Below are 27,961 nucleotides of genomic sequence, written 5' to 3' on the forward strand. Positions count from 1 at the left end.
CATCATGCAGTTCTCTCATTATCAACATTAACATCCATGCATACTTCATCAACACAGATATCTGTGCACACATCATAAACACGGATGTCCGTATCTCTAGACACAGTATTGTTCAAATGATTTTTTTAAAAATTTTTTTGTTTTACTTAATTATTATAATGGTTCTAGTGATACATTATGAGCTTTTAAAAGCTAGCTTTAGTGAAGCTTTACCAGTAATAAATTACTCATTAAACTTGATAGTTTCTGCTATCTGTAAAAAAAATGGTAATGTACAAGGTTTAGTTGCATGCATTAAGAAGATATTGTTCAATGAATCACAAAATGTGCCAATTCTACATCATATTTGTTTATTTGTAATTAAGTATAATACAGTAAGTTATTATGATTATAACTTGAATAATTTCTATTAAAACTAAACTGTTTGTATTTATATATTATTTCAGTTGTTTTTCCCTTTCAAAGAGTTTTTGATTAATAATATCATAAAAGCTTTATTTCCAATTGCCAAAACTAACAATATACCTGATTTTAAAAATACAGCAATAGAATTGGCATGTTTGATAATAAGCTGGGAACTTACGGATAGTCCTTCAAATTCGGTAATATATTCAATATTGTATTTTTACCAAATTATTATAATATTCCTTTTTTACCATTTGTATTAAATAGACATTAACACTACCTCTCAAACGTTCAATTGATGATGCAAAATCTAAAGTAGAGAATAATAACTCGCAGCCACAAAAAAAGAAATCATCTCAATGTATTGAAAACTGTTTGAACTTTTTGGCAATGGTTGGGTGCCAGGTACTGTAATATAATAACTATACTTAAATGTTTATTATTTGTAACCAAATATAAATTAATTTTTATTTAGACACATGATGATAAACCGGAAAGCTTGATAAGTAAACTAGCAATACGCAGTAGAAAGTTATTTAAAAAAATATTGAACACTGAACCAATCGATACTGCGCAACTACAATTAAAATTTGGATGGTTTGAAAAACTTTGTGACTCATTTTTGAAAAAAGAACAACTTTTTAAACAAAACCCAAAATCTATTCATGGCAACTCTTCTGCAAGTTTAATGAATTTGTTAGCAGCGTTTGAGACTATATCATTTTTGCTAAGTGTGTTACCACAACATACAATGATAGAAGCTATAAAACCTGTCGAGGATCATCTTATCAAATTTCTTCAATTTGCATTTATTGAAGTAATATTATTACTCTTGAATAATTAAGAAGTTTTGTATGAAAACTTAATAAATATTGCATTTCTTATTTTATTTTAATAGGGACCTACTTTAAGCAATCCTCATAACCATAGAGATATTATAATAACTAATCGACATCTCACTGTACTACAAGTCAAACAAGTTAGTTATTTATTGTATTAAGAGATAGTATTTTTTGCTTAAATATTTAAAAGTCAATGAAATATTTCATTTATAAGTGTATTTAGTTATATTCATTGTAATCTTTAGGTTAACGAAGGAACATTAAAATTCATTGCTGATATTTTAAAAACATTTTCATCAAATGAAGGATTAGAAAAGCTGCACTCATACATACAAACGGTACTAATGAACTTTTCAAATCATATGACTCAATTGACATTATAAATGTATGTTTTAGATAATTTCAGAGGGTTTGAGTAGTAATTGTTCAAACAAATTAGAAATCAGTTTGACGTTATTAAGAGTTTCATTAATACATTTTCCAAATTATATGAATAACGAATTACTTAATACTATGGGAGATATAATGTTTAAATTTAATGAAAGTCAGTATATTGTGAATAAATATATTATGTAGAAATAATAAATACTAGCCAGTTTGATAAATTCAAATATACAACTACATATTTGTTATTAAATCGAAAATGTACAAATATTTTTCAGATAACAGAAATCCAAATGTTAAGGTATTATGTTTAGAAATACTAAAAACTCATGTTGATACATTGCCACGTGTTGGTAAACAAGTATTTATTGAGAAAGTAGTAATAGAAAATTTGGATAGAGCGAGAGATTTTGAAAACAATATACCGTTTGAAGTGCAACTAAAATGTTTTGAACTTGTCATTACTTATATAAAAGATATATCTGAAGCTGCTGAAGGAGTATTATTAAATTCAACACTTCTAGAGTATATAAGAACCACAACTGATGAACGAATAATGATAATAATTTTAAACGTAATTTAATTACAATTTTTTTTTATCAATACTTTATTGTCATATTAAATAGTTTGTTTTTAAATATATTTTAATTACATTTCTTTATTTTAAGATTTTTTAATTTTAATAAATTTTTTTAGGTAATCACTAAATGGATTGAGATTTGTAGGGATGAGGCTGTATTTTTTAATTATCAAGTTATTAAAATTTTAAAATCCATCACTTTTATCAACCGGTTTCCAAAGTTAACCGATTATTGTTATAAACTGAACCTTGAAATTTTCAGGTACTTTGTGTTTAAAGCTATTGTATTATATTTTATTTGTCTTTTTAATTTATGTCAATTAGGGTTATCCTAATCAATTGCACTAATAAAATAATCAAAAATATTGAACTAAACCATTGGAGTTAAGTTAATTACAACAAACAAGTTATGAATACTAAATTTGAAATAAATTAAAAAAAATTGTCAGCTAATTAAAACCTATAATATTTATGAATTGCAAAAATACAAATATTCTTACATACTACAATAAATATTGATAAATGTATTTTAACAGTTTTTATGGCAAATATATTTTTATTTAATAGTGATTATAATAATAATAAGTAATTTAAATAATTTAAAAATTAGTTAATTAATGTAATAATAGTGTTATATTAATTAAGAATTTAGTACTAATTTAGTATACTTGTAACTGTTTTCTACATTTAGGATTTAATTTAAATTACTTTATAATAAGTACTTTATAGCATAACAGCTAGTAACCACATAAGTATTGTTGATTATTCCATATTATTGTAATAATTTTAATCAACATAATTTATATTATTTTATTAATTAATTTACTTTATTCAATTGTTTCCCTAATTTAAATTAATATGACATAGCCAAAGGTTTACAGAGCATTATACCTTGTTATTAGATTTCAATTAATTAAATATTTTTCTAAGTCATTTCAAAATTATGAAGTCCTGAGCATAGGTTGTCTATAGACAATAAACATGCCATTGATTATGACATTTTATAATCGTCCATAGCCCATATATATTATTAGTATTATTAAAATTATTCATATAAAATAATTTAAGTGTATAATTTTCAGAAATTGGTATTTTACGGAATGTATAGAATATGGTATCAGTTGCAAATCTCCATCAATAAGATATGAGTTTTTAAATTTTTATGATACATTATGGCGTGACGGTGGATTATGCATAAGATTGTATACGTTAATGTCTAATGAATTAAGTTATAATTTAGACGCTCCAATTGCATTTTATGTTCAACTATTATTGATAAAGATATCTAGAAATACTAAACTACAAGGAGATTTTCCATTATTAGTCATAAAGGATAGTGATAAAATTGTAAGATACATTACAAGAATAATTACATTCCTTCGTTATTTTTATTGTATATTATATATTTATTTTTAGGGGGCCATTTCACCAAATAGTAGTTTTCTAATATCATATCAAGTACAAAATATTTCTGCTTTTGATATGTGTTTCTCTTTAGCACAGTTGTGTTTTTATGATGAGGACTTAGCTAAATACTTATGGATATCATTACTTCCCAATGTTTGGAGTTTGTTTAATGATGATCAAAGAAATTTACTATCGACAAGGGCAATGAATTTTTTAGCAAAAAGTAAATTAAGAAATAACTTTATGACAGCGTTTTATGAAGCTATTATTCTTTGTAAACCACACTTAAATTTCAAACCGTAAGTTATTTTTCTTAATTAATTCAATTTATCATAAAAATGTAATATATACAAATATTTATTTTAGTTATCAAATGGTATATATTGGGAAAACGTATAATTTATGGTATTTAGTTATTGATCAAATGGAAAATATTAGTAGTTACTATGTACACGAAAAACATGATGTAAGTAATATAAACCAAATACACTTATTTTGTTAAAGTTAACATTTTGTTTGAACATATTAAAAATTATTTTTAAGGAAGCTGTTGAAGGACTGATTCAGATATATTCTCTATTGCGGGATGAAGATGTTCTGGAAAGTCTTTTTCAAAATACTATAAAATGTGAAGATACTAAAAAAGCATTATCTCTTGAGCAACAAGGATACATTAAAGAAGCTTCACAAATGTACAAGGAATTATTAGATCAAGAAACAAATGGAACAGCAATTTACCAAAATAATTCTTATAATAAAGATATCATGTTTAGAAAGATTCGCTTAACTAAGTAATTATTGATTTTGCTACATTGCTACAGTGTTCTAAGCTAATTCACCTGTTAAATTATTATACACACATTGCAGATGCCTAAGGGAGTTAAACGAGTGGAGTTATTTAACTGAAAATATATTAGAAGATGATAACTTTTTGTTAAATATTGAAAATAGGTGGAAAAACTCAATTGAAAAGTCTACTTGTGATGATTTAAGGTGGTATTTGGAAAATAAACAAAATATTTGGCCATCTAAATTAGTTTGGAAGGTGATTTTAAAATAATAATGTTAACTTATATTATGTTTGATAATTAAATATTGATGTAGAGCTCTTATTTTATTAAATGTGAACATATATTTTTTTAGCGTTAAAACAAATTATTAAGTACTACATTTGTTTTTTAAATTAATTAATAATTTATTTTATTTTTTATTTATAGTATCATTTTTATTTGGGAATGTTAAGATTAAAAGAATTAGATCAACAAGTAATGTTCACTGTCCAGGAACATATTGACCTTGCTTCTGCAGAAATTATCGATGAATGGAAAATATTGCCTAAGTATTTATGCAATGCTCATATCCCTTTACTTCAAGCCACCCAACTGGTAAGTTGGTTATATTATATTAAATAGTTAACTAAAATTGTGTTATATTAATATTAAATAATTTTGTATAAAATATATAAACTGTTTTGTACAGATAGTCGAATTACGAGAAGCACTTAATATTCAAAACAGTTGGTCTCATTCAATAGAAAATATCAATAATATTGATACATTAATTCAGATTTGGCATAACAGAAATCCGTGGATTGGAGATAGTTTAAATGTATGGAGTGATTTGATTTCATGGAGACAAACATATTATTCATTTTTGAATCAACGCAATTTAAATTTAAAAATAAATTTAAAATCTGCTCAGGTTATTATTTGTAAATATAGTTTAATATCAAATAGTAACCATTTTTGATAATAATTTGCAGGATAAATCAAAATTACTTTTTGGAGAGATAGCATTAAAGCATAACATGACTGATGTATCGATTAATATATTAAACAACATTAATCTTAGTAATATTACAATATCCAATTGGTTGCATAAAATGAACTTGGAGGTGAAATGTAAACAGTCAAAAGTTATAAAATTCAACAAAGTTAGTATAATCAGTATAAATTAGAGAATATTAGCTGCTTTTTTATTTGTATATCTCAAAAAGTACTCAACAGATTTTAGTACAGTTTTCATTAATGAATTTGTCAATTATAAGGGATAGTTAGTCTTAGACCAATAGTTAATTAGGATTGTCAAAAATAATAAAAATGTAAAAACCAGTCTATCTGTACCTATATAAATAAAAATGAATTGTTGTTGTTTATCACATCACTTGAGAACGGCTAAACCGATTTGGCATTTTTTCTAATGTTTGTATTAGTCCAAAAAGGTGTTTATAGAAAGAACAACTAGAAAAGTTTCCTCAAAAATTGGCTAAAAACTGGAAAGTGCTGTTCTTATTTACTGACTACCTAAACTATGATAGCTGGAGAATTGACTTTTTTATGGCGCCATCATGTAGTGGTGCAATAAAAATGGATTTCCAACATTTACATTTTAAATGGGTGCTCACAGAAGGATTTTGTTATATGATTTTTGCTAATAAATGGTTGACATTTGTTACATCTTACAGAATATAATCTAATATGAATAGTAAAAATTAGTTTATAATTCTACTAGCTGAATAACTCTGCTTAGCCCGTTTGAAATTTTTTTGAGGCAAATCCTTTACAGGGTTTAATAAGAAGATTTAACAAATAAAATAACTTTTGTTTTAATCAATATTATAAATGTTTTCTATATATAATTTATTTATGTGGTAAACATATAATATTTGAAATCATAAATTTGGCACATAGGAGATTTGTTCCCGTGAACGAGATTATGATATATCATTAAGTAAATATTTTTTTTTACCACCCGAAAGTTTTTTCTTATAACGATCAATGATCTTTAACAATACATTTCAGAGGTGTACATAAATATTAAATATTAATGAATAAATATTTTAGTAAATATATACAAAAACATGTTTGGGTTATCACTTCCAGTGGAGAGGTCCCAGCGTTAGTCTAATATTTTATACTAAGTCATATTATAGTCTTCGGGTTTGAGTTGCCTTATGTCTTGAGAGTTATCAAGTAGTAAAGGGTCATAAGAAAAAATTTCCCAGTAAATTTTCAAAAACGCCGTGAAAAACAAAAAAAAATTAAGGAAAATGGAATTTTTACGCTAAATCTGTTTTCGAGAAAATTGATTTTGGTTTTTGGTGTAACTCTAAAACAAATAACCGTAGGGACATGACATTTTGACTGAATGTTTATATTAGCATTTTTAGCATTTTATGTACACCATAAAATATTTTGACTCTTTTTGAGCTGTTTACGGACATTGTCAGTTTTCAATTTTTTTAGTTTTTTAGTAGATATCAGTCAGTTAGGTCAAGTTCTTTCATATATTATATAGATTTATAATTCATGTTCATAGGTTCTATATTTATATTGATCTCGACAACTTAACAGTTAAATAAGGGAAATAAGTATATACAATAATTATAGCAGTTTCAATTTTTGTATTGAAATCATTAATTTCTCAAAATATTCAACAGTTGTAATTAAAGAATATGCAAATGCAACATGTCCCAAATCCTGATTATAACTGTATATAACTGTAATTAATATTTAAAAAAAGAAAACTGATAACTAGTTATAAACTTATAATATATACTAATATTATATTATAATATGTTCACAATTCCAATCACTTATTTTGTTTTTTTTAGAAATTCAATGATCTAGCAAATTTGCCATTAAACAATAATTTTATGGATGACATGAAGCCTCTATTATTAACAATCATAGGTAGCTTACAAGATTATTGTGGTAATACAGATATTGCTTCAAAATATTATGGCATGTTTTTTACTACTAAAGAAAGTAATAAATCTATTGATATTGAATGGCAATGTGTAATAGAAGATAATTTTAAATTGATTCCTCTACATTTGCACAAATGCTCCAACCGACAAACACAATTAAATACATTTTTAACAACATTAAATTGCAATGAAATATTAGAAAATGCTTGGCTTCAATGGGCAACATTAATTGAACACAATTTTAATCAGTTATCTATTAAAGATGTTAATATAGCGTTATCAGCTATTAAATGCTACATTATAGCATCTACGTTTACTACTAATATTAAATGCAATATTGTAATAGCCAGAGTAAGTATCAATTGGAAAGTTACAAATTATAATTATTTTTTACTAAATATCAATTGTTTTTATTCAGATTTTATGGCTTTTAACGTATGATGATAATAAGTATACATTATTACGCGCTTTTGAAAATTGTAATTTTATATTTTCTGATATATGGCTTCCTCAAATGCTAAATACCTTTGTAGAAAAAAATATTAAAGCCATTGATAAAATTATTTCGAAGGTAATACAATTTATTTTATTTTTTCAATATTGATCCTGTAATAGAAATTAAAATCTAAATGTATGATTAGATTTGAATTCAGTTTTAATATTATTTACCATACTATTGAATCTTATTTTATTGAATCTTATTTAATTTACTTTTGTAATATTATAGATTGGACAATGGTATCCACAACAAATGTATTTGACTCTGAATAGAATGTACCTCACTGAAAAAATGAATAAAACAATGGTAATATAAATTATAAATATTAGATAATATAGAATTATAGTATTTTTTATAATAAAATAAAACCATAAGTATTAATATAATTTTTCTTTAGGAAACTATGTCTGCAAATACACCGACAAGTATGTACATTATTTTTCACATTTACTACTTAAATTAATTTTTTTAATATGTTTTAACAATATTTTATTATTTATAAAGCAGATGATGTTCGAAAAAAAACATACCAAATGTTAAAAATTGATAAGATCAAACAAATGATGACTTTGATGCAGAAGTGTAATTTAGGTATAATTCAATTGGACTATTTTGTTGATCAGGTTAGTTTAATACAATTTATTATTTAGAATACCTTATTATTTATTTCTATCTTAATTGAATACTGTTAAATATTCTAATGTATAGTAAATTTTTAGACTTCATGAATTAGAACACTTTGATTTAAAATTCGATTGAATCTAAACTATGTAAAAAATAAATTTTTTAAATTATATATTGTCATTAATGTACCTACACAATAATTTTCTAACTATACAAATTGTTATAAGTTTCTATTATGTAAAGCAATCAACTAAGTGATACATTTCATATTATAACCTTATATTTATGTTTTTAATGTTATTTTCTCATACATACAAATCTTATAGAAAGAATAATAATGTTACTATTTGTTAAATAAATATATTTTGTTACAATTCAAGCTTTAAATAATTATTCCTGTATTTGTACTTGGAGTAACATATTATGATAAAATATCTGCAGTTTGAATATATGATGCTTGATTCTCTACTTATTTATTGACAATATTCATAAAACAACTTTAATATTAATTCAATTTTATATATCCATCATAATAATGATATATTAATAGTGTAGACAAAATAAAAATAATTAAACTTATATTAATCTTATTATATATTATTCAAAATTTTGAATGTATGTATTATAAATACTAGAATAGAAAATCAGTTTAAATGTTATGGTCCAGAAAACTATTATAGTATTTAAAATAAATTATTTTAATTTAATATTTTTTTTTTTACCACAGATAACTTCATTAGGAGAAAGTTGGGATGAAGAACTACGTCGAAAATTATATGAGTGCTTATACCTTAGTTATGATTTTGGATTTGAGAATAAAAATTTGAATGTACGAGTTCCAAGAAAAATTTCAAATTTTATTAAAACCATAGTTATTTCGTTTGTTGCTGAAGATGTGAACACAAGTATGTATTTATTAGTTATTACTTACCTATAATAAAATAATAAAATGAAAAAATCATTTCATTTAAATAATTGTAATTCAAATATAATAAATAAAAATATTATTCGTGGGGACTTAAAACTTTTTATATATTATACATTTTATCAAACGCAATATTATTTTCAAAACATTTAGAATGATTATAGGCTATTACTTATTTATACCATTAATTCATATTTTTACAACATTTGATATTCACTCGATTTCTCATGTAACAATTTTCTTATTTTATTGTAATTAAAAAACAAATGACTGTAGATACTTGAAAATTTCACTGAATATTTTGACTCATTTTGAGTTGCTTGCGGACAATTTCAAATTTCATTTTTTTCTTTTTTTTTTATGGTTATTGATTCGTTTTTTTTGTTGAAAATTTATTCAAGTCTCCTGATATAATGTTACAATAGCAGTTAAAAAATATTAAAAATACGTATGCATAATTTTTTTTATAATCATTTAAAGTTCAAATTTTGTCGAAATTTATCAAATTGAGAATTTACAAATTATTTAGTAGTTAAACATTTATAAAATGTTCAACTTTTATAGCTAAAATTTAAAAATTTAAAACAAAGTTCCATGGAAGTAGTTAATTAACTTCCATTCTGTTACCAAAAAATCTAAAAAATACATTAACACAGTTTATCTTTATAGTTATTTTAAGTTCGAATTTGGACGAAATTACATATCAAAAAATCAATAATAACTATTTTAGGTATTTTGTTATAATTGTATAATATAAAATATCCATACTGACAAAATCACCGCTCAGAATCGTTTTTCGTGTACAGTGATATGATATCATTGAATTCAAATTTAATACCATCCATCATATAGTGACTCTCTTGTAACCTATTGTACAACAGAGCAACATCCACTTACCCACCTTTTTTTATAATTTTTATATTTTTGTGACTGTCACACATTTGAACCTTTCGTTTTTGACTTCATTTATTTTATCATGTAAAATAGATCACTCGTACGGTGCCATTTTTCCCGTACTTTTCGTTTTATCTTTACTAGCTCCCTGATTTTCATAAGGTAGGCAATTTCATGATTACTTCTTGCTGGTATTTCAGGCGTTGCCAAATTTCCTGCGTTGATAACATTGTTAGTTAGTTGTCCAATAGTGCTAAAAAAAAGCATATAGATTAGGTCTAAAGAGGTCCTAGTTAGTTTTTTATTTGTAAGCGACACCTTTCGTTTTTTTTATAACATTTGAGCCTAACATGAGAAATACTGGTATGTGATCCGATGTTTGTTCTCATGAGTTATATTATTTCTACATAATTAGAGGATATACCTTTCATTATGAAGAAGTCTAGTAAATCTGGAATTTTGTTCTGGTCAGATGGCCAATATGTTGCTTTTCTTGTAGAAATTATTTCAGCATTAATATTGCTTACAGCTTTTAGTAGAGCACGTCCTTTAGGGATGATAAGTCTCGAAACCCCAATGGGTATAGTTAGGTTATAGTCTCCTTCAGCTATGAATCTAGCCCAATGTCAATTTTTTTAAAGATATTAGCTTATTATTACTGTGTTTCCATCATCATGAAATATTTTTTCTTTTTAGATTTATAAATTGTAAATTTAAAGTAATAATTTTATCTTAAGTTATAAAATTCCAATCTCACAAAATTTCTTAGAATAAAATGATTACCTTTTTTCTTTTTTCTTTACGATTTACGACTATTGAAGTTACCTATACTATATTGTATTTAATATTATCAAACCGATGAACAAAAACAAAAATAAATCAATTCCCATGGGAATGAATGTTTGATTGTCGCCCCTACTGAAAAATAAAAATAAGAATCATAATATTTTAGTTATTTAATTTAAAAATGTTTATCATCGTTTCATAATAAACAAGTAGGTATTAAAAAAGAATTACCATAACTGGAATGATAATAAAAAAGAAAAAAAATCAATCTAATATTAATTTAGAATCAACATTTCATTACATTAATTTAATTTAGAAATTGTGATTCTATCACAAATAGAAAAATAAGTATATTTTACTAGAAAATCCAAGCCTAATCATAGTTTATAAGTAAAAAGTACTATAATTAATAAATAATCTTATTGACTTGGCTATTAATTGTGTCCCGCTGCATTTTACTGCCACCGCGGCAGTGTTTGCGAACCTTTTTAGCCTTCTGATGTGTAAAATTAACATGTTTACAATGTTTTACCATAGTACAATTGCAAATGAAGAAAACATTTTTCGTTCCGGATCATTTATCAGAATGTTATCCATTCTTCAAGCAAAAGTTTTCGTCGGATTTCAGCTCTACTTCAGTTCCTACTATCAAACTGATGATAATACAACTAAGAAGATGGATCAAGCACATAGAAGACAAATCTAAATACCCCACGAGATTTATTCATCATTTTCGATGTCCCACAATCCACCAATTTGATTGGTCTGTAATAAGGATACCCAGTGACCATTATATCGACGTAATGATTAAAAAATAAATTTATAATATTTTTATTAAACGCTAATCAACTGTTCTAAAAATCAATTATAATATTGCAATACTTTTTGTTACTATTAATGTATTAGGATTCTTCCGGGGCTGTCAGAATCCATAATTTCAGTGGTCATGTACATCTTATTGACAAAAATGGCACTGTTGTTAAACAGTTGTCTATTCGAGGAACTGATGGTCATATATATACCTATAATGTTTCAAAAGGCCAGGCAATTGAATCCGAAGATAGAATTTTTCAATTATTCCGAGTAGCAAATAGTTATTTGCTTGATTTTAAAGTAAAGTAGTTTCTATAGTGAAGATTGCACATTTCATAATTAACTAATAATAACCTAACAATTTTACCAAATTGTACAAATTATTTTAGGAAACTGCTAAGAGATATTTAAAGTTCTCTATACCAAATACATTCACAATTGCCCCGAATATAAGAATGGTTGAAACTAAAAAGAACTCAATATTTTCACTCTTTGAAATATACACGAAAATGAATAAGAAGCCTGATAAGCCAGAAGCGTCATGGATTCATGAAGATATTGATTTTTGGTTTTCAGTATTGAATACATGTATTATTGTAAGTCAAATATATCATATATTTTTTTAAACTTTAGTAAAATAAAAATGTCTTGTTTGATGTGTGTGTTGTATAGACTGAGAGAACTAAGCCTTTAACGGAATGCCTAATTGCAGTAGGCAACAAATATGGCTCTGATGAAGTGTTGAAGAATTGGGTTTCATCGATATACCCATTGCAATCGGATTATTGGACATTTCGCAAAACTGTAAGTGATATTCTTAGAATATGATTTTATACTGAAACTATACCTATAATTATTTTAAAAATATAATTGTCATAAATATAATTGTCTTTAATATTATCTTTAACGAACATTGTTTTTAGTTTGTTGAACATTACTCACTACTTTGTTTCTTTGAGTATGCATTTAACCTTATCAAATTGACGCCCGAGATGCTGAATATTGACAAAAGCAATGGAGTGGCTGTTGCTTTATACTATACATTTAATATGAGTGAAGTTCATGGTTAGTATTTCTGTTAACTCAACATTTTGGAAACATTTGTGGTTTAGCATTAAAAAACAATATTTATATCATTGCAGGAAACTTAGTTCAAAATCATATAATACCTTTTCGTCTAACACCAAATTTGACAAAGTTTATTACGCCTTATCGTAAATATCAAATGATAAATTGCTTAACTGTAACTGGCCATTGTTTAACCAACAGTATTGACGATATTAGTGTTGTAATAAAATTATTATTGAAGGATGAATTTATGGCTAATTATAATATTGTAAGTAATTCAATGACTTTTATACTTTCGAGTATATTCTACAATATATTATTAAGTATTTAGTACTAATTCAACACTAATACTTCTTCCCAATATTATTTTAATATTAACATTAATTTATTTTGATTACATACAATATTATATTTGTATAATAATGATTGAATATTATATTATATGTATATGAAAACAATCGGTTAAATTATTTTTAGTGGGAGGTTATTTATAACACTAATAATATTAAAATTAATGAAAATGTAGTTTTCAACATGTTGTAATAATACAACAAAATAATTAAGCCAAATTATTATTGACACATTAATTAATTTGTATTTCCATTTAACTAGATTTTAATTTTTTTTTACTGTTTAACTGCTGTAAATAAATATATCTCCATTGTTATAAACATTCTAATACTATCTTATATTGTGTATTAACTATTAAGTATACTGAAAAATGAATTACAGAATTGTATTCATGTACTATTGTGATTTATTTTAGAAAACTCACAAGAAAATATCAAGGAATGAAGTACACATTTTTGAAATAGTTGATGAAAACTTGAAGTATATCTTGAAAAATTTCAACAAACTAAAAAATTCTTCAATACACAATCCAGTAATACTACTAAAATAATAATATTATTATGTTAACAACTGTTTTTATTTTATTAAAATTATTTCTATTATACTTTCAGATTCCTGATCTCCTATACCAAGCTTTCCATAAAGAATTAATATGTTATGAAAGTCCAACATGGCGTGCCTGGTTGTAAAGAACTTACTAAAGATGTGTTTGTTTTGATTATAATAACTTTTGTATTGTCCTTTTTATTATTATGAATCTTACATTATTATTATTTTTTTTTTTTAAAGACTGTTAATCGTAAACTTTTTATAAATGTCATTTGCATAAAATACTTTTACGATTGTAATATTTTATAACAAACTTAATTTTTGAACAAACATTTATACATTTATTAAATATAATCTCATTTATTATAGCTAATATATGAATCTTTACTATCGAAATATATTTTAAAGTTCAAGTATTATATTGTTAAAATCAAATTTACAATTATAATTGTTCGTGTTTATTAAATGATAGTAGAATTATAATAGACCCGATTTTTTATTCACAATAATAAAGCTACAGTTGTAATTAAATTTACTAAATATTTATTTATATTAATAACTAAATCATGACGATTTTAGTGTCAAATTATATCTACAAACTTATGTTATTTTCTAAATATTATACGATTTCCATATTATTTTCTTGTATTGAAACCAATTAAAGAGTAAATAATTAAATCATTTATAACAACAATCAAGACGACGTTGCGGGTGCATGTGTTGGTTCCATCTTACACACTTACGACATAGTCAAAACACGTTTATGCAGTCTGCGAGTAGAACTCGCTCAATTTTGGTTTTAGAATAAAAATACGTATTATAAAATTGAAATATAAGAATATTTCAGTGAAAAACGGTGTTTTTTAAAAATAAAATGTTTTTTAAAAGTTACAGGTCGTTTAAAAATGTTGAATCAGTTGTTATTTCTAAGTAATATATTGAGTGTTATATGTTGAATAATGAAAAAACGTACTATGCTCTTCAAAATATTGTCATCTTTTCATTTTAAAATAGGTATTTTTACTTTAGAAGCAAAATTGAGTTTGTTCTAATCAGACTACGTAAACGCGATTTACCTTTATTGTACATGTGTAAGACTGAGACACACATCCTCTTAAGTTAGTTAACCATATTTCTTAACTCTTAGGAGTCATAAAATTAATAAGTTTTATTAGAACTTACACAAGGAGAAATTTATTTTAATATATTAGTTACTATTATTAGTTCTTGAGTACTTAATGATATTAAATAAATTTGTTTTTTATGTCAAACAAGGTCGTTTATACGCTAAGTAGAAGCAGATTAAATTAAGTTATGTCTCTTTAACATTCAGAGTAGTAAAATTGAATGACTCATTAAAATTGGATGTTGGATACATTTTTACGAAGATATCACTGTTTTTATATTTTTATTTATTATTTTATTTTAACAAATAAAATTAGTAATAAAATTTAAAATAAATTATGATAAAATATCTGTATTAACAAAAATAAATAGTAAATGATTTAAAGTTATAATATAAATATTTTTAAGTCGTAAACAACAAGTATTTAAATTTTAATACATTATTAGATAATAGTCATAATGTTTAAATATTTAATTTTAATTATTTTTAAAACTATCCTATGGTATTTGTGTCAAGTTCGTCATTTGATGTTACTTTCCTTTGTACAAATTCTTCTTTTGTGGAATGCAATATTTTTGAATTATTAGTTGAAATTGCAATTTCAGTCAATTTTCTATAAGTAGAGTGATCCAGCATATTGTGTTTTGACATGTATCTGCGAATTCAAAACATAAATAAATAAAAGATTTATTTTAATAATTTAATTTTCTTTGTAATAGAGCATTAATATAATATAAATCGTAACTTCTTGGCCAGACTACTTATTTACTTCAACATTTACTGTATATGAGTTGTGAGGGCACTAAATTAAAGTGGATAGTTCTTTCTTCAGCTTGTGCCAAAGTATTTTTTAAGCGCCTACAGCTGACATAATACAAATGTCTAAAGAGGACGGCACACAAACATGGCTGCATGTTATTTTTTCGTCTTACAAACATAACACATTTTCATTTAAAGAACCATATTGGCATTATTACTTTTAAATTGTATAGTGAGTTAACCTATGATTAAACTTAAACGAAAAAGAACATTATGAGTATTTGTATCTACGTTGTAAGAACATTTTAGTATTTAAGTGGTTAAAAGTATATTCAAATCACAATATTTAATATTTTACATTAATATACTCACAACTCACTAAAGTGTAAATTTAAATATTGCATAAAAACATAAACATAGATCACGTTGTTATTTTTAAATTAAATAATAGGTAATTTACTGTGATATTAAAGCTAACAACATAAAATTAGTTCTGCTAAAAGCAATATATATATACTATATTGTATATTTGTAAGACTAAAACAACATGTGAGGGTGTGATGTACTGACAGACTGTTACACTTGCCTCATGGACGGGATGACTTGTTTCTTGGAAAGTAAGACTTCAACAATCTCTTCATGGGCTGTATTCAATCTATGCAACATGTCAAGCGCCATCTGATGAGCTGGTGAATAAAGTGATTCCAAAGATAATAATAAACAAGCCTGAAATAAAACGGCAATTCTAAATTAATGCACAACTTGCTCTATAAAACTTTTGAATATGAAAAAAAAAAATAGAAATTGAACTTTTGTTCAACAAATTACACATTCAAATTTACCAGTGGCTTTGAGTCGATAACAATATGGTATTGCACCATCTGATGCAGCTGATAATACATTTTATTGATTACTAGACAGTTTATGAGCAATTCATAAAGAAAGTGTTCAATAGTTATTTTGTTATCTGTTAGCGACCGTATGTATTCAACTAATATTGAAACTGTAAATTTTTTATCTTCTACAACACAATGATAATCAAATATTTTAATGCTTTATAATTTAGACCAATACAATATTATTTTTTTAGATGAATATTAAAGAAAAGAATGTCATAAGCTTAAATAAATATTTTAATAATACAGATTTTTAAATGATTACGCACCTTTAGTATTTTCTAATTTATCTACTAATTTTACAAACACATGCATGTAAACATCCAACTGTTCTATAACGACTTTACATTGCAATGATTCAGCAACAATCATATAGTCATTAGGTAATGGACTGGTGTTCATAATCTGATTGTTGAGGTGTTTCTTGTAGACAATATTCAAATGATCAAAAACATTACCTATTTCAATCAAATTACTTCTTTTTTGTAAAATCATATGTTGTAATACCTAAATTAAAAACAAATATAATATAATGTCTGTAGCCTTAATAATAATAATAATAAATACACTTGTAAAGTTATAAATATATAACTTAAGCAATTGTTTGTCTTTAGCGTACAATAATATTGGGCATAATATATTATGCTGCAAACATTTATAATACAATTATTTGGTTTTTAAATAATTATTTTTAAAATATGAGGTATATAAATAATTAAATACATACATTAATAGGTCTTATTTAATACTATTTAATTTCTGTGAATTATTATAACATAACATATCAGTTAATAATTTAAAATACTGTCAGTTTTTTCTTAATAAAAAAAACATTGATCAATTGGAAGTTGGGACTTGACACATCCACTTATTGATCTAGATCAGGGTTCTAGGGTTCTCCAAGCTAATTAGAATTTTTTAGTACGAAAAATAATTTTTAAAAAATATCTTCAACTTCATTACCTCTCTATTTAAACAATTTTTGCACATGATGCCAAAGTGTATCACATATTTGATCTACCGTTAAAAGTTTGGAGACCTTTGATCTAGATAATTAAAAGTATCTCATATATTTAAAAGTATTTACACATTGTTCTTCAGTCTTTTTTAACTATACAAAGTCGAATTCAGTATTATTATTAATTATTATTATATTTTGTACAAACTAACCATATTTCCCAGTTAACAAAAAATTAAAAACTACAATGTACATTTATATATTTAAACATAAGTATTAATAATAATACCTCCAAAGTGATATCTTTTGATTTTGGACGTAAAAGAAGAAAATCAATAAGTGAACATTTATCCATAATTATTCTGGATACAACTGCTAAGTTTAGTTTGAAATGCCTGTAAATAAAATTTAAAATGTCAGATAATTCAACTAAACTTAATGCATAAATAAATGAAAATGTATATTATATAATGCATATTATTGAGTATCAGAAGCAAATTAAAAAATGTATAGAAAACTGTAGTTTTTAAGCCATTTCCTCAAAAGGAGAGTCTTGGCATAACTTTAAGGACAGTAAGTTTATGTCCCGTGACCAAATATTTATTTTAACAAGGGTTAGGGTTGGAGGGTTTTAAGTTTCTTATGTAATAGCTAAGGCTGCCACCAGATATGACCAGATTTTACCAGATTAAGCTAAGTCTGAACTTATAAGACTCAACTGTACCCAAACTTTATAAATTTTCAGAGTATATATTTTATAAATTTTTCAACTTTTTAGTGTAAAATTAAGTAAAACGAAATATTGTCTCATGAAATTTTATTTAGATAAATTTAATGTCCACAAATCACAAGTATAAAATAGTTCAGTTAAACATAATCTTGGTTTTATGTTTTTGTATGTTTAGAATAAATAGTACAGCCCAAAGATGATATTCTTCACTAATAACTAATAAGCAAGGCTTATCGGAACTTTATACGCTAAAAAGAACTCAAATATGGGCAAACATATGTGTTAAAAACATCATAATATAAAATAAAAATTTAGAAAATATGAAAAATATTTAATTTATTGAAGAAAATATATGTATATAATATATGTGATAACTGATGGTGCTTTTTAAAAAAAAAATTTAACTTTCGGTACAATTTTTTCGATAAAAAATTTGTTCATGTATTACTTTAGAATTCCATATGGAGACCATGCGAAGCGCATGTCACGTGAATCAATTTTTAGTATAAAGATAAACGATCTTCCACTCTTAACCATAATATAGGGCACCACATACAATAGCATTAAAAGGGAGCATTTCAAAAATAGCTGTTGATGAATTAGGTAATTAATTTTTAATTAATTGGTAGTTATATACTAATATTTTTTGTTGTACTATAAATTTCTAAAAAAAAAAATTATTTTCACTAAATACATGAAATATGCATATAAATGTTCTAAAACCTAAAATATGCAAATTCATACAATAAACAATGAAATATGCAAAGTTATGCAATAAAAATGTTTGTATATACAAAATACGTACAATGGGTCAAATTTGTATCAAATCAGAATTGAAGTATGCACTTTCTAAACAAATATGCAAATGCCCAAAGTTTAGAGTCTTGCTAATAAGTAATAACTAACCGTCACCGATCACTGATGAGTTATTAAAGATATTTTTGATGGAATTTATGAACTTCTTTAAATATTAAAACACGTACTAAATTGATTTATGAAATACAATTTTTAAAAAAAACAATTTTTATTAAACTTTTACAGACATTGTTTGTTAAAATAGTTTTTAGGGTATTTCTGGGTAGTTTTTAAAATACTTAAATACAAGCTCTAGTACAGGTGCATGAGAGCATAACTAATCACCATCAGAAAAAAAATTATTTAATAATTAAACTATTTTGTCACGGTTATAATGGTTTATTAGTAAGAAAAAAAAGTGAAATTTATCATTCTTAATATATTTTTATTTCCATAAACATAGAAAATAGTTCAAAATATTCTAAACAAAGTAATGAAAGTTTTCATCTTACTTAATATTAAAATTGTAGATACTATCTGTGATACAATTTTTTCAATTTACTTCAATTTAATTAATAATCCCAAAAGGGTATCTATTCCAAATAGATGTAACAGAATTTGTAAGTGTTTGCATTACACATAGCTTTTATTAAATATTGTTTAACATTATTTATAAAAGGCCTTCAATCCTTTGCATTACTTAGAAATTATTTTATAGTTGTTGTATTAAGTACAATGTTACTGGAGCTCAAATTATAAATGGTAAATTGGGTACTTAATTATCACTTGGATATGATATCAAAGAACAATAACTTACTATTTATATTGAAAAGAAGGCAATTACCAATATGTAAATCATATGCTATGATGATTAATAATAAATCACAAAAGGATACTTTATATTCAGTTGGTATATATGTCAAATACTTATTTTGCTCATGGTTTAGTAAATTATATGTGATATTTTGTGGCTATATCAACATTGGCAGTTACGGTACTAATTAAACATTTTGTCAAAAACATAATATATAAATACATTTTAGATAAATAATTTAAGTTAAACATTTTTAACTAATCATCATTATTATTATAATATGTTATCAGTTATATTAATTTATATTTTCAATGACATTATTATAAGTATGATAATTCCACTGTTTTATTATATTATATATAAAATAGATGCTTTAAAGGTTTGTTATAGTATATAAATTATTCACTTTTTTGTGATGTATTCATTCGTACTAAGCTTTTGTGCAAAAAAGTTTGACCCGGTCCAATAAATATTTACTATTTACTACTTTTTATTAAGCATAAAAGATTTATATAGCACCAATATAATATAACTTTATTTTGATAGAACTAAATTATTTTATATAAAAAATTAAAAACCAAAACCAAAAACTGTGAAGTACTAGACAAACTAAAAATTGTAATATAAAATTAAGTACATACCAGAGATAACCTAATTTAGCATCTATTATTATGTTTGGTTGAAATGAAATGCAAATACTTGAATCTGTGATAAAATATTAAAGAACTTTAGGATCAATTTATTTCTTATAATAATATATAATTAGTATAACAATTTCATATAATATAGCAAAACTATTTATAAATATTTTTATATGAATGACCAGTTTAAAAAATAGGTTACTAAGTTTAGGTGCAGAATGATTTTTATTTGTACAATAATAAAAATATCATAATTGGAAGTAAAAATTACTTTTTTAATTGTAGTAAAGAATATATTTAGAAATAAATACGTATAGTACCTAAGTTTGTAATCATTTTTTTTTCAATTCAGAAGAGTGAAATAGAAAAAACTACAGCATATAACATTTTTTTCTATCGGTGATTTTAAATATTTATTGGCTGTAATTTATAAGTTATAATACCTTATAACTAAGATTACATAATATAGGACTTCATCCTAAAAATACCTTTTTAATCTAGGTATTAATAAATTTAAGTACCGATGATTTTAAATTATTATTTAAATTAATTTAAAAAATTAACAAAAGAATAATATTTCTACAACTGTAAAGTGGGCAAGATATACCAAATATTTTATATAGTGACCCAAATATTTATTTTGCTATAAAACTTAAAGATATAGTGAATATAATTAAATTTCAAATTGCTTTATATTTTAATTATAAAAAGGATACATAGATGAGAAACATAGTGTGATCCTCCTTCTCTTGGAACTGTTCTTTTAATTGATAGATCATCTAAGATAGGTAAATAATGTGATATTGTATGTTCTTTTGCAGCTTCCATATATATGTCGAATACAGAAGAAGACTAGACAATACAAATTATATGTTATAGAATAATATACTATATTCATAAATACCACAAGTTTAAAGATAATTAACCTTTGTTTGTTGGTAATGAACGACAATCAAATTATCAACTACATTAATCAACAATTTACCATTGTGTGTCAATCGTAGAATATGTGATTTTTTAAACGTCATCATTCTGCAATAGAAACAAAAATATTTTATTAGTAAAACATAAAATATGCAGCATATATGCAATATATACAGATAATTAAATTTTTATACACTATACTTGTTTAATGTATAAACTATTATTTCATTGCGACTTTGACTTGTTGGTAAAACTAATATCCTGAGTGTGTTGTACACAATTGTCATTACAATATTTCGTTCACTAATTGATTGATTTGGTATATTAAGAGTAATATCTAAATCAACTAGAAAAAAATAAAAAAAAACTATTATCATTATTATTACTTAAATTATTTTGGCAATACCTTCTAATTTTGTCAGTTTGTTTATATTTCCAGGTAAAATATGAAGGGGTTGAAAATCTCCAAAAGAATTCATAGACAGTAGTAATATTTTTGAGTGATTTGAGTAAATAAACCAATTCACATGCAAATTAATAGATTTTGAAAAAACTATGCGTTGCTTAGGTCCTTGGCCTTCAACCTAAATAAAGAAATTACACAATCATGATTTAAATAAGTTTAAAGTATTAGAGAGTTTAATTTACCTGGTATAATTCTACACCTTTATCACTAATTAAAAGTATTTCGTTGTTACCAGTCCAAATAAAGCCCAACAATTTGGCACCTTTGAATTTACAATACAAAAAATAAGGACTTTGTAATGTATTTTCTTTAATATCCATTAATTCCTATAAATGATAACTATTATGTAATAAATTACAACAAAAATACCAGTACTATAATAAAATATATCTAACAATAATACAATTTGACAAATTTAATATTTCAATATTTAATTATTTATACTGTCATTTATTCATTATTTCAAACCTATAAAACTAAATTGTAAAATTATATAATAAAGAAATAAAGCCTATTTTATTAATAACTTAGAAAGTTGCTTTATATGAAGTTTGAACTATGAAACTGTAGTATCAACTATATTTAAATTAATTTTCAATACCTAATACTGAAGAATTTAATTTTTATATAATCATAACAATGGTTGAAACATTATCATAAATTTAGAATACAACTAATACTTTTGCATGAATATTTAACTAAACATTAAAAACAAATAAACCTACCTAAGTGCTAACATTTAATAATTTACATTTTTTTTTTTTTTTTTGGAGAAAACCATAATATTACATAAATTATTTTTATTTATATTATAATTATTATATTATATCTATATATAATACGCTTATACAGCTCTATTATGACATAATGCAGCAAATAATAAAAATCAAATATATTAAGATTTTCAACAAAATAAATTGAAAATGTAAATTGTGTTTGTTATGGTTTAATAACAATAACCATTATATTATATATACTATACACATTCTATTTTTACCTAACTATTCAAAGTCAATTACAATGTCAACATATTACATTAATATTATGATTAAATAAATACAAAAACTTACCACGGATAATGCTGTTCTCATCATTGTTAATATTTTACAGTCCAGGGACATTTTTATTGAAGATACTGGTCCACGATCTTCTATTTTAAACACCATATTTTCTCTATAGCGAGTGCTTGATGTTACAATTATTTCAGTCAACTCACCAGAATGAACAGTAATTATCTAAAATAGTGTAGGTACGCATAAATAGTAATAAATAATAAATAATTGGTATTTACAGTTTTACAACTATTATAGGAAAAACGTTTATTAAATATTATTATCAATTTAACAACAATATTAAATCATAAATGAATATCAATACTTCAAAATTAAAATCTTATTTAATCAAATGTTTATGTATTGCCAATGTTTTGTTTACCTGTCCAGTTATCTCATCGTAAAACACATTTGTTGTTTTGCTTACACTTGCAGGAACAAACTGAATGGGATCATCATTCAGTTGAAGACAGTTATCATCATCCATAATTAAAATTAAAACAGCTAACCGAATTATTATATTCACTATTTAAATATTTAATCTGGAAATATTAACAGATTGATTAAAAACAGAATAGTCATGGATTTTATAGTACCTATTTTTCTGAATGGCCAAATTATAAACAAATTGTTGTACCTTCCTCTCCTCATTTAACCATTTCAAAGATGGTAAGATAAAATAAGTCTGAGTATAGTTTGCTTACATATTATTAAATATTGATATTGATACAATATTGGAACAATGGTGTTACAGACCTGTATACTACACTAGATAAGGAACTCATCATCAAATTCATTTTGTAGACAAATTTACATTTTTATGTAAATGTTCAATATTTCAGTATGTTACCTACCTAAATAATAAAGTAGTAGGTAATTAGTAATTTTTACATCCATAGACATTTTGCCAACCCAAAATATAATGGACAAGCTTCAGTTATTTTGTATTTCGTTTTATTCAGAGTTCCTAATCTAGTATAATATAAACATCTGTGACTGGTGTACATACATTATTATTTTTATCATGATAATTTAAATGTCACCAATAATATGCTGTTGTTTGGTAAATAATTCAATAGAATATTTGAGTACAACAAATAAAACATTTCGTAAAAATGTATTTGAATGTTGTTTGGTGAACATATACTTTATAAGTTATGACTTATGCTTAGATTGGTGACTAAGAAATATTTATTAGACAGATTTTTTTTAAAAAAAAAAACAAAAAAAATTATCAAAAATTTCACTTAACATTGAACAATGCAGAATGTTTATCAATCATCACACAAAACACGAGCAATTTTTTTTTTCTTAATAACCCACAGTGATAGGGAATGTAGACACTGTTGATTTATCAGTGAACATTTTACACAAAATTCCTACCTCGGGCGGCGGATGACAAATACGATCGACTTTAGTGCGAGCCACGGGTAGCCAAACACCAAAACGGTTGATGGACTATACATCTACACATCGACAGCGGTCGTCGGTGGAAAGTCATATTATTTGTCAACGTTATGAGATAAAATTCAACTTACGTTCTGCAGCAAAATATACAGGACACTGAACTTAAAATCATCTACACGGTCACACGGACATTGGCGGGGGCATCGACAGATAGGTATGAGACGTTAGTTTTTCACATAACTCGCGTACGAGTACTGAGTAGTGTCTCATTAATGTATGAGCAGACTACCTACGTAGAAACAAGAATACAAATTGGCCAAATCTCAAGCTTGAAAATCGTAAAAACTAATTTAGGTACCTAATATAAGTATTTAAGTAATTAATTTCTATACTCCGTCCCACGAGAGAGTGCGACTAGGCGACGACAAGACTGTAACTATTATTATTAATATTATTAATTTTACAAGCAACGTATTAAAAAAATTTTCAATTCAAAAAACTGATAATTACCTATTATTTTGATTGTTTGATTGAAGTTAATCTGATAACGATAAACGACTGGACTTCCTACGATGTTGTTAAGTACGTCTTGTTCTGGCCAGTCAAGCTTTTTAAACCAGCCCACCTAGCCGACTTATGTTTTGATCTTCAACTCCGAGATCCTACTATGATATCCTAAGTTGTGTGTCGGTGGCTTTTTAAATAGCCAACTGCTGTAACCAAAAAAAGCGTATTCCTACGGGCTACGGGAGATCATCGTGTTAAGTATTTACTATTTACTAAAATAATCGTTTTTATTCAATTAGTATTTTTTTTTATTCTTAGATTATCGACGATTCGATTATTGTATATAGGCAAGAATTTGGTTGGAAATTATTATTTACATCGGCAAATTTCTTTGTATTTACAAGCTATGGTCACACCATTTGTCTACATAATATATATTATTATTATGACAGTAATTTTTACTGTAGTGATTTGTATTAGAATTTAGAATTACTTAGTAAGTAGTAGTCATTAGTCAGTACTGCATTTAACACAATAATAATAATAAAATTATATTATTAATTATTATAATATTATTAGGTAGGTATTATAAAATTATAATAATATCTACTATCTACATTCTACAAACTACAATAATTGTATTATCAAATAATATTGTTATTTTCTTATGATAAGAAATACAGATTAGTTCAAACGAAACGTTTCATTTTGCTATGAACTGTTTTATTTTGAAACGTTTCAAAACGTAATGTACCCATCGGCCATCACCAAAAACTGAAAAACTTTCATATTATGCAAGCATTTTTAATTCAGTATACTTTCAATTGGTAACTACTATATTTTTTGAAGGATTCTGTTAAAGCTTTTTTTTTCTGAACATTTTGACGGTCAAACTTATGAGGAATCTTGTTACCGTAACAAAAATCATGGAGAGATTTCAAGCTCGTTATCCACCTTTTTGCGCCGCACACAAAAATATTTACCGTATAGAATTTTACAGGGAGATTTCACATTTTTTGTCCACGAATTCCCCCCTTATTTTTCTTCTATAAATCTTTACGAATACTCAGAAATAGCTTTGTTATGTTTGCAGACATTTAATTCATTCCCGAATATCAACAAAGATAATAATAAATTTGCTAGGCATATAAGTAGTTGACCATAATAATAATAATAGTCGTATGTGGTGTTATATTAAACTGCAAGAGGGATGTTATGAAATTAAAGATATTAAGCATTGAGTTATGGAACAAATAAATATTTATAATGAAAAATTCAAAACCCGGTTAACATTTGACATTTCGGTTTATGATAATGATTTCAGATCATATATAAAATGTAATGGAATACTATACTTTGACATTTTACATAGCATCCCTCTTGACAATAAAAAAAATCTATTATTTCGTAATTTGTGTTCTGTATTTGAAATAGTTAAATCAGTTTTATAATAAGGTTTGATGGGGGAAAAAAAAATTGATGTGTACACAGTAAATATTTTTGAGTACATTTCTGCGAGCGGCTTTGCCTTCATGACGCGGTTAGATTTTAGGTGTCAATAATATAACATTAACATTAAGGTGATAGTAAGAAATCATATTGAGAAATACAGAAAATGAGAAAACTTAAATATACAAAAAAAATGTCAAGGGGGGGTCTATCCCCCCCCCGTAATTACACCACTGTGACACAGTTAAGACTAACAGACTCCTGTTTATATAATTATTTTTCAGAAATAAAATATTTCGTGATCTTTCGTAATTACTAGAAAAAATTATTTAAAAAACCTAAATAAATAATCTGTATTTTAGAGGTATTCTGAATATGATTGAATAATTAAATGATTTATATTCAATAAATACGATTCAACGTTCAAATCTTCATATTTAGGAAGAAGTATCCTGTGCTTACACCTACGTCCATTACTTTTATGGTATGAAATAAAAAATAATATCGATTATCATTTTATAAATCATTCGTGACTGAAAAAAAAAAATTTGTGTGAGACGGATTTTCGGTTAGTCGAACGTTAAGACTACTCCGGTGCGCGGCCCGGTGAAAGACCACTTAATGCACAGTGAAGCAATTAATGGATTATCCATATTAGAAATTATATCTGTTTAAAAACATGAAACTAGCTAGAACTAGTGCCTGCCGTACCGCTGATTTGACGTCGACTACTGCGAGCATCTCACAAATATCAGGTGTTGGTATGGATGTATATATACATAGCAGATCGGTAATGGTAATAACAAGTTAGAACCAACCTTTCAGTCACTGTCCTTAGTCGTGGAGCCGGCGGCCTAAACACCACGTCGTTCTCGCTACCGATCACACACCTCCTTACCACGGTTGGGCATATTATTACATATTAGGAATTTCATACCGACTATAAAGTCTGGTTATAATGTGTTTTTTTTATCAATTTCTATACTTGATAGATTTTTAAAACTATTTTGACTCGTTTTGGGCTGTTTACGGACCTTTAAAATTTTTTTAGTTTTTTCTATCTATAATTGCCAATAAAATTTTACTTGTTGAGTTAAAATGCATGATTCAAATTTTACACCATCCATTACAAGTGAACCATTTGTAACCTTCTGCACAGCAGAGTGACACTTACTTGCCCCACTTTTTTATTTATGATTATTTCATATAAATGTATAGATAAATTAATTAATTAATATAAAAAAAATAAAAATAATTTTAATTTAACTTGGCTTTTGTTTATGACTTGTCTGACTTGATGATTATGTTGAAATTCTGCCCAAGGAATACTATCTGCAGGTATCAGTATGATCATACTTAAAAAAAATTTGGGTGTAACTTCTACTTGACTCCTTTTGCAGATATTGCTACAGTGGCAAATCTAGGATTTTGTTATGTAGGGGGGGGACAAACATGTTTTTATTACTCATAAGTTTACATCACTCTACATTCCAACACATCTGATTGGCCATGTGGGAGGTTCCTCTTGCTCCCCATAAATCTGCCAGTCACTAGTAACTAATATACATATTTGCCCCAAATAATAATGATACAATTCCATG

General features: G+C 25.2%; 2 protein-coding genes across 5 annotated transcripts in view; one reads left to right on the forward strand and one right to left on the reverse strand.

Moving 5' to 3' along the window:
* LOC132933647 (transformation/transcription domain-associated protein-like) overlaps positions 1-14,367 on the forward strand; it is a 39,221-nt gene extending 24,854 nt beyond the window's left edge. Inside the window, exons 32-62 of one of the 2 annotated variants that reach the window (XM_060999909.1) lie at positions 169-374; positions 447-602; positions 673-810; positions 881-1,222; positions 1,304-1,384; positions 1,493-1,585; positions 1,644-1,791; positions 1,910-2,205; positions 2,328-2,473; positions 3,294-3,558; positions 3,628-3,917; positions 3,985-4,084; positions 4,162-4,409; positions 4,486-4,663; positions 4,836-5,003; positions 5,098-5,319; positions 5,381-5,551; positions 7,232-7,678; positions 7,746-7,898; positions 8,055-8,132; positions 8,224-8,251; positions 8,331-8,449; positions 9,178-9,355; positions 11,593-11,855; positions 11,962-12,168; positions 12,258-12,464; positions 12,541-12,672; positions 12,792-12,933; positions 13,011-13,204; positions 13,703-13,819; positions 13,899-14,367. In XM_060999909.1, the coding sequence (XP_060855892.1) occupies positions 169-374; positions 447-602; positions 673-810; positions 881-1,222; positions 1,304-1,384; positions 1,493-1,585; positions 1,644-1,791; positions 1,910-2,205; positions 2,328-2,473; positions 3,294-3,558; positions 3,628-3,917; positions 3,985-4,084; positions 4,162-4,409; positions 4,486-4,663; positions 4,836-5,003; positions 5,098-5,319; positions 5,381-5,551; positions 7,232-7,678; positions 7,746-7,898; positions 8,055-8,132; positions 8,224-8,251; positions 8,331-8,449; positions 9,178-9,355; positions 11,593-11,855; positions 11,962-12,168; positions 12,258-12,464; positions 12,541-12,672; positions 12,792-12,933; positions 13,011-13,204; positions 13,703-13,819; positions 13,899-13,976 (5,591 nt within the window). In that variant the 3' untranslated portion in view covers positions 13,977-14,367. The remainder of the gene's footprint in view (positions 1-168; positions 375-446; positions 603-672; positions 811-880; positions 1,223-1,303; positions 1,385-1,492; positions 1,586-1,643; positions 1,792-1,909; positions 2,206-2,327; positions 2,474-3,293; positions 3,559-3,627; positions 3,918-3,984; positions 4,085-4,161; positions 4,410-4,485; positions 4,664-4,835; positions 5,004-5,097; positions 5,320-5,380; positions 5,552-7,231; positions 7,679-7,745; positions 7,899-8,054; positions 8,133-8,223; positions 8,252-8,330; positions 8,450-9,177; positions 9,356-11,592; positions 11,856-11,961; positions 12,169-12,257; positions 12,465-12,540; positions 12,673-12,791; positions 12,934-13,010; positions 13,205-13,702; positions 13,820-13,898) is intronic. The other variant, XM_060999910.1, reaches the window with a different exon arrangement.
* A 613-nt stretch (positions 14,368-14,980) lies between these two features.
* On the reverse strand, positions 14,981-25,516 carry LOC132933648 (regulator of MON1-CCZ1 complex). Of its 3 annotated transcripts, XM_060999912.1 has the most exons (16): positions 24,915-25,516; positions 24,763-24,840; positions 24,536-24,693; positions 23,380-23,539; positions 23,016-23,180; positions 22,128-22,271; positions 21,886-22,063; positions 21,681-21,825; positions 21,482-21,587; positions 21,272-21,407; positions 20,556-20,619; positions 17,865-17,970; positions 16,887-17,124; positions 16,564-16,742; positions 16,308-16,447; positions 14,981-15,617 (listed from the first exon to the last, which is right to left on the reverse strand). In XM_060999912.1, exons 4-16 carry the CDS (start codon positions 23,482-23,484, stop codon positions 15,455-15,457), a joined length of 1,869 nt encoding a protein of 622 aa, XP_060855895.1. In that variant the 5' UTR covers positions 23,485-23,539; positions 24,536-24,693; positions 24,763-24,840; positions 24,915-25,516; the 3' UTR covers positions 14,981-15,454. The 3 variants fall into 3 exon arrangements, with proteins under 3 accessions (XP_060855895.1, XP_060855896.1, XP_060855894.1); XM_060999913.1 differs by lacking the exon at positions 24,763-24,840; XM_060999911.1 differs by lacking the exons at positions 24,536-24,693; positions 24,763-24,840.
* Between the last annotated feature and the right edge of the window lie 2,445 nt (positions 25,517-27,961).

The sequence above is a fragment of the Metopolophium dirhodum genome, chromosome 1 (assembly GCF_019925205.1).
Source record: "Metopolophium dirhodum isolate CAU chromosome 1, ASM1992520v1, whole genome shotgun sequence".
Classification (NCBI taxonomy): domain Eukaryota; kingdom Metazoa; phylum Arthropoda; class Insecta; order Hemiptera; family Aphididae; genus Metopolophium; species Metopolophium dirhodum.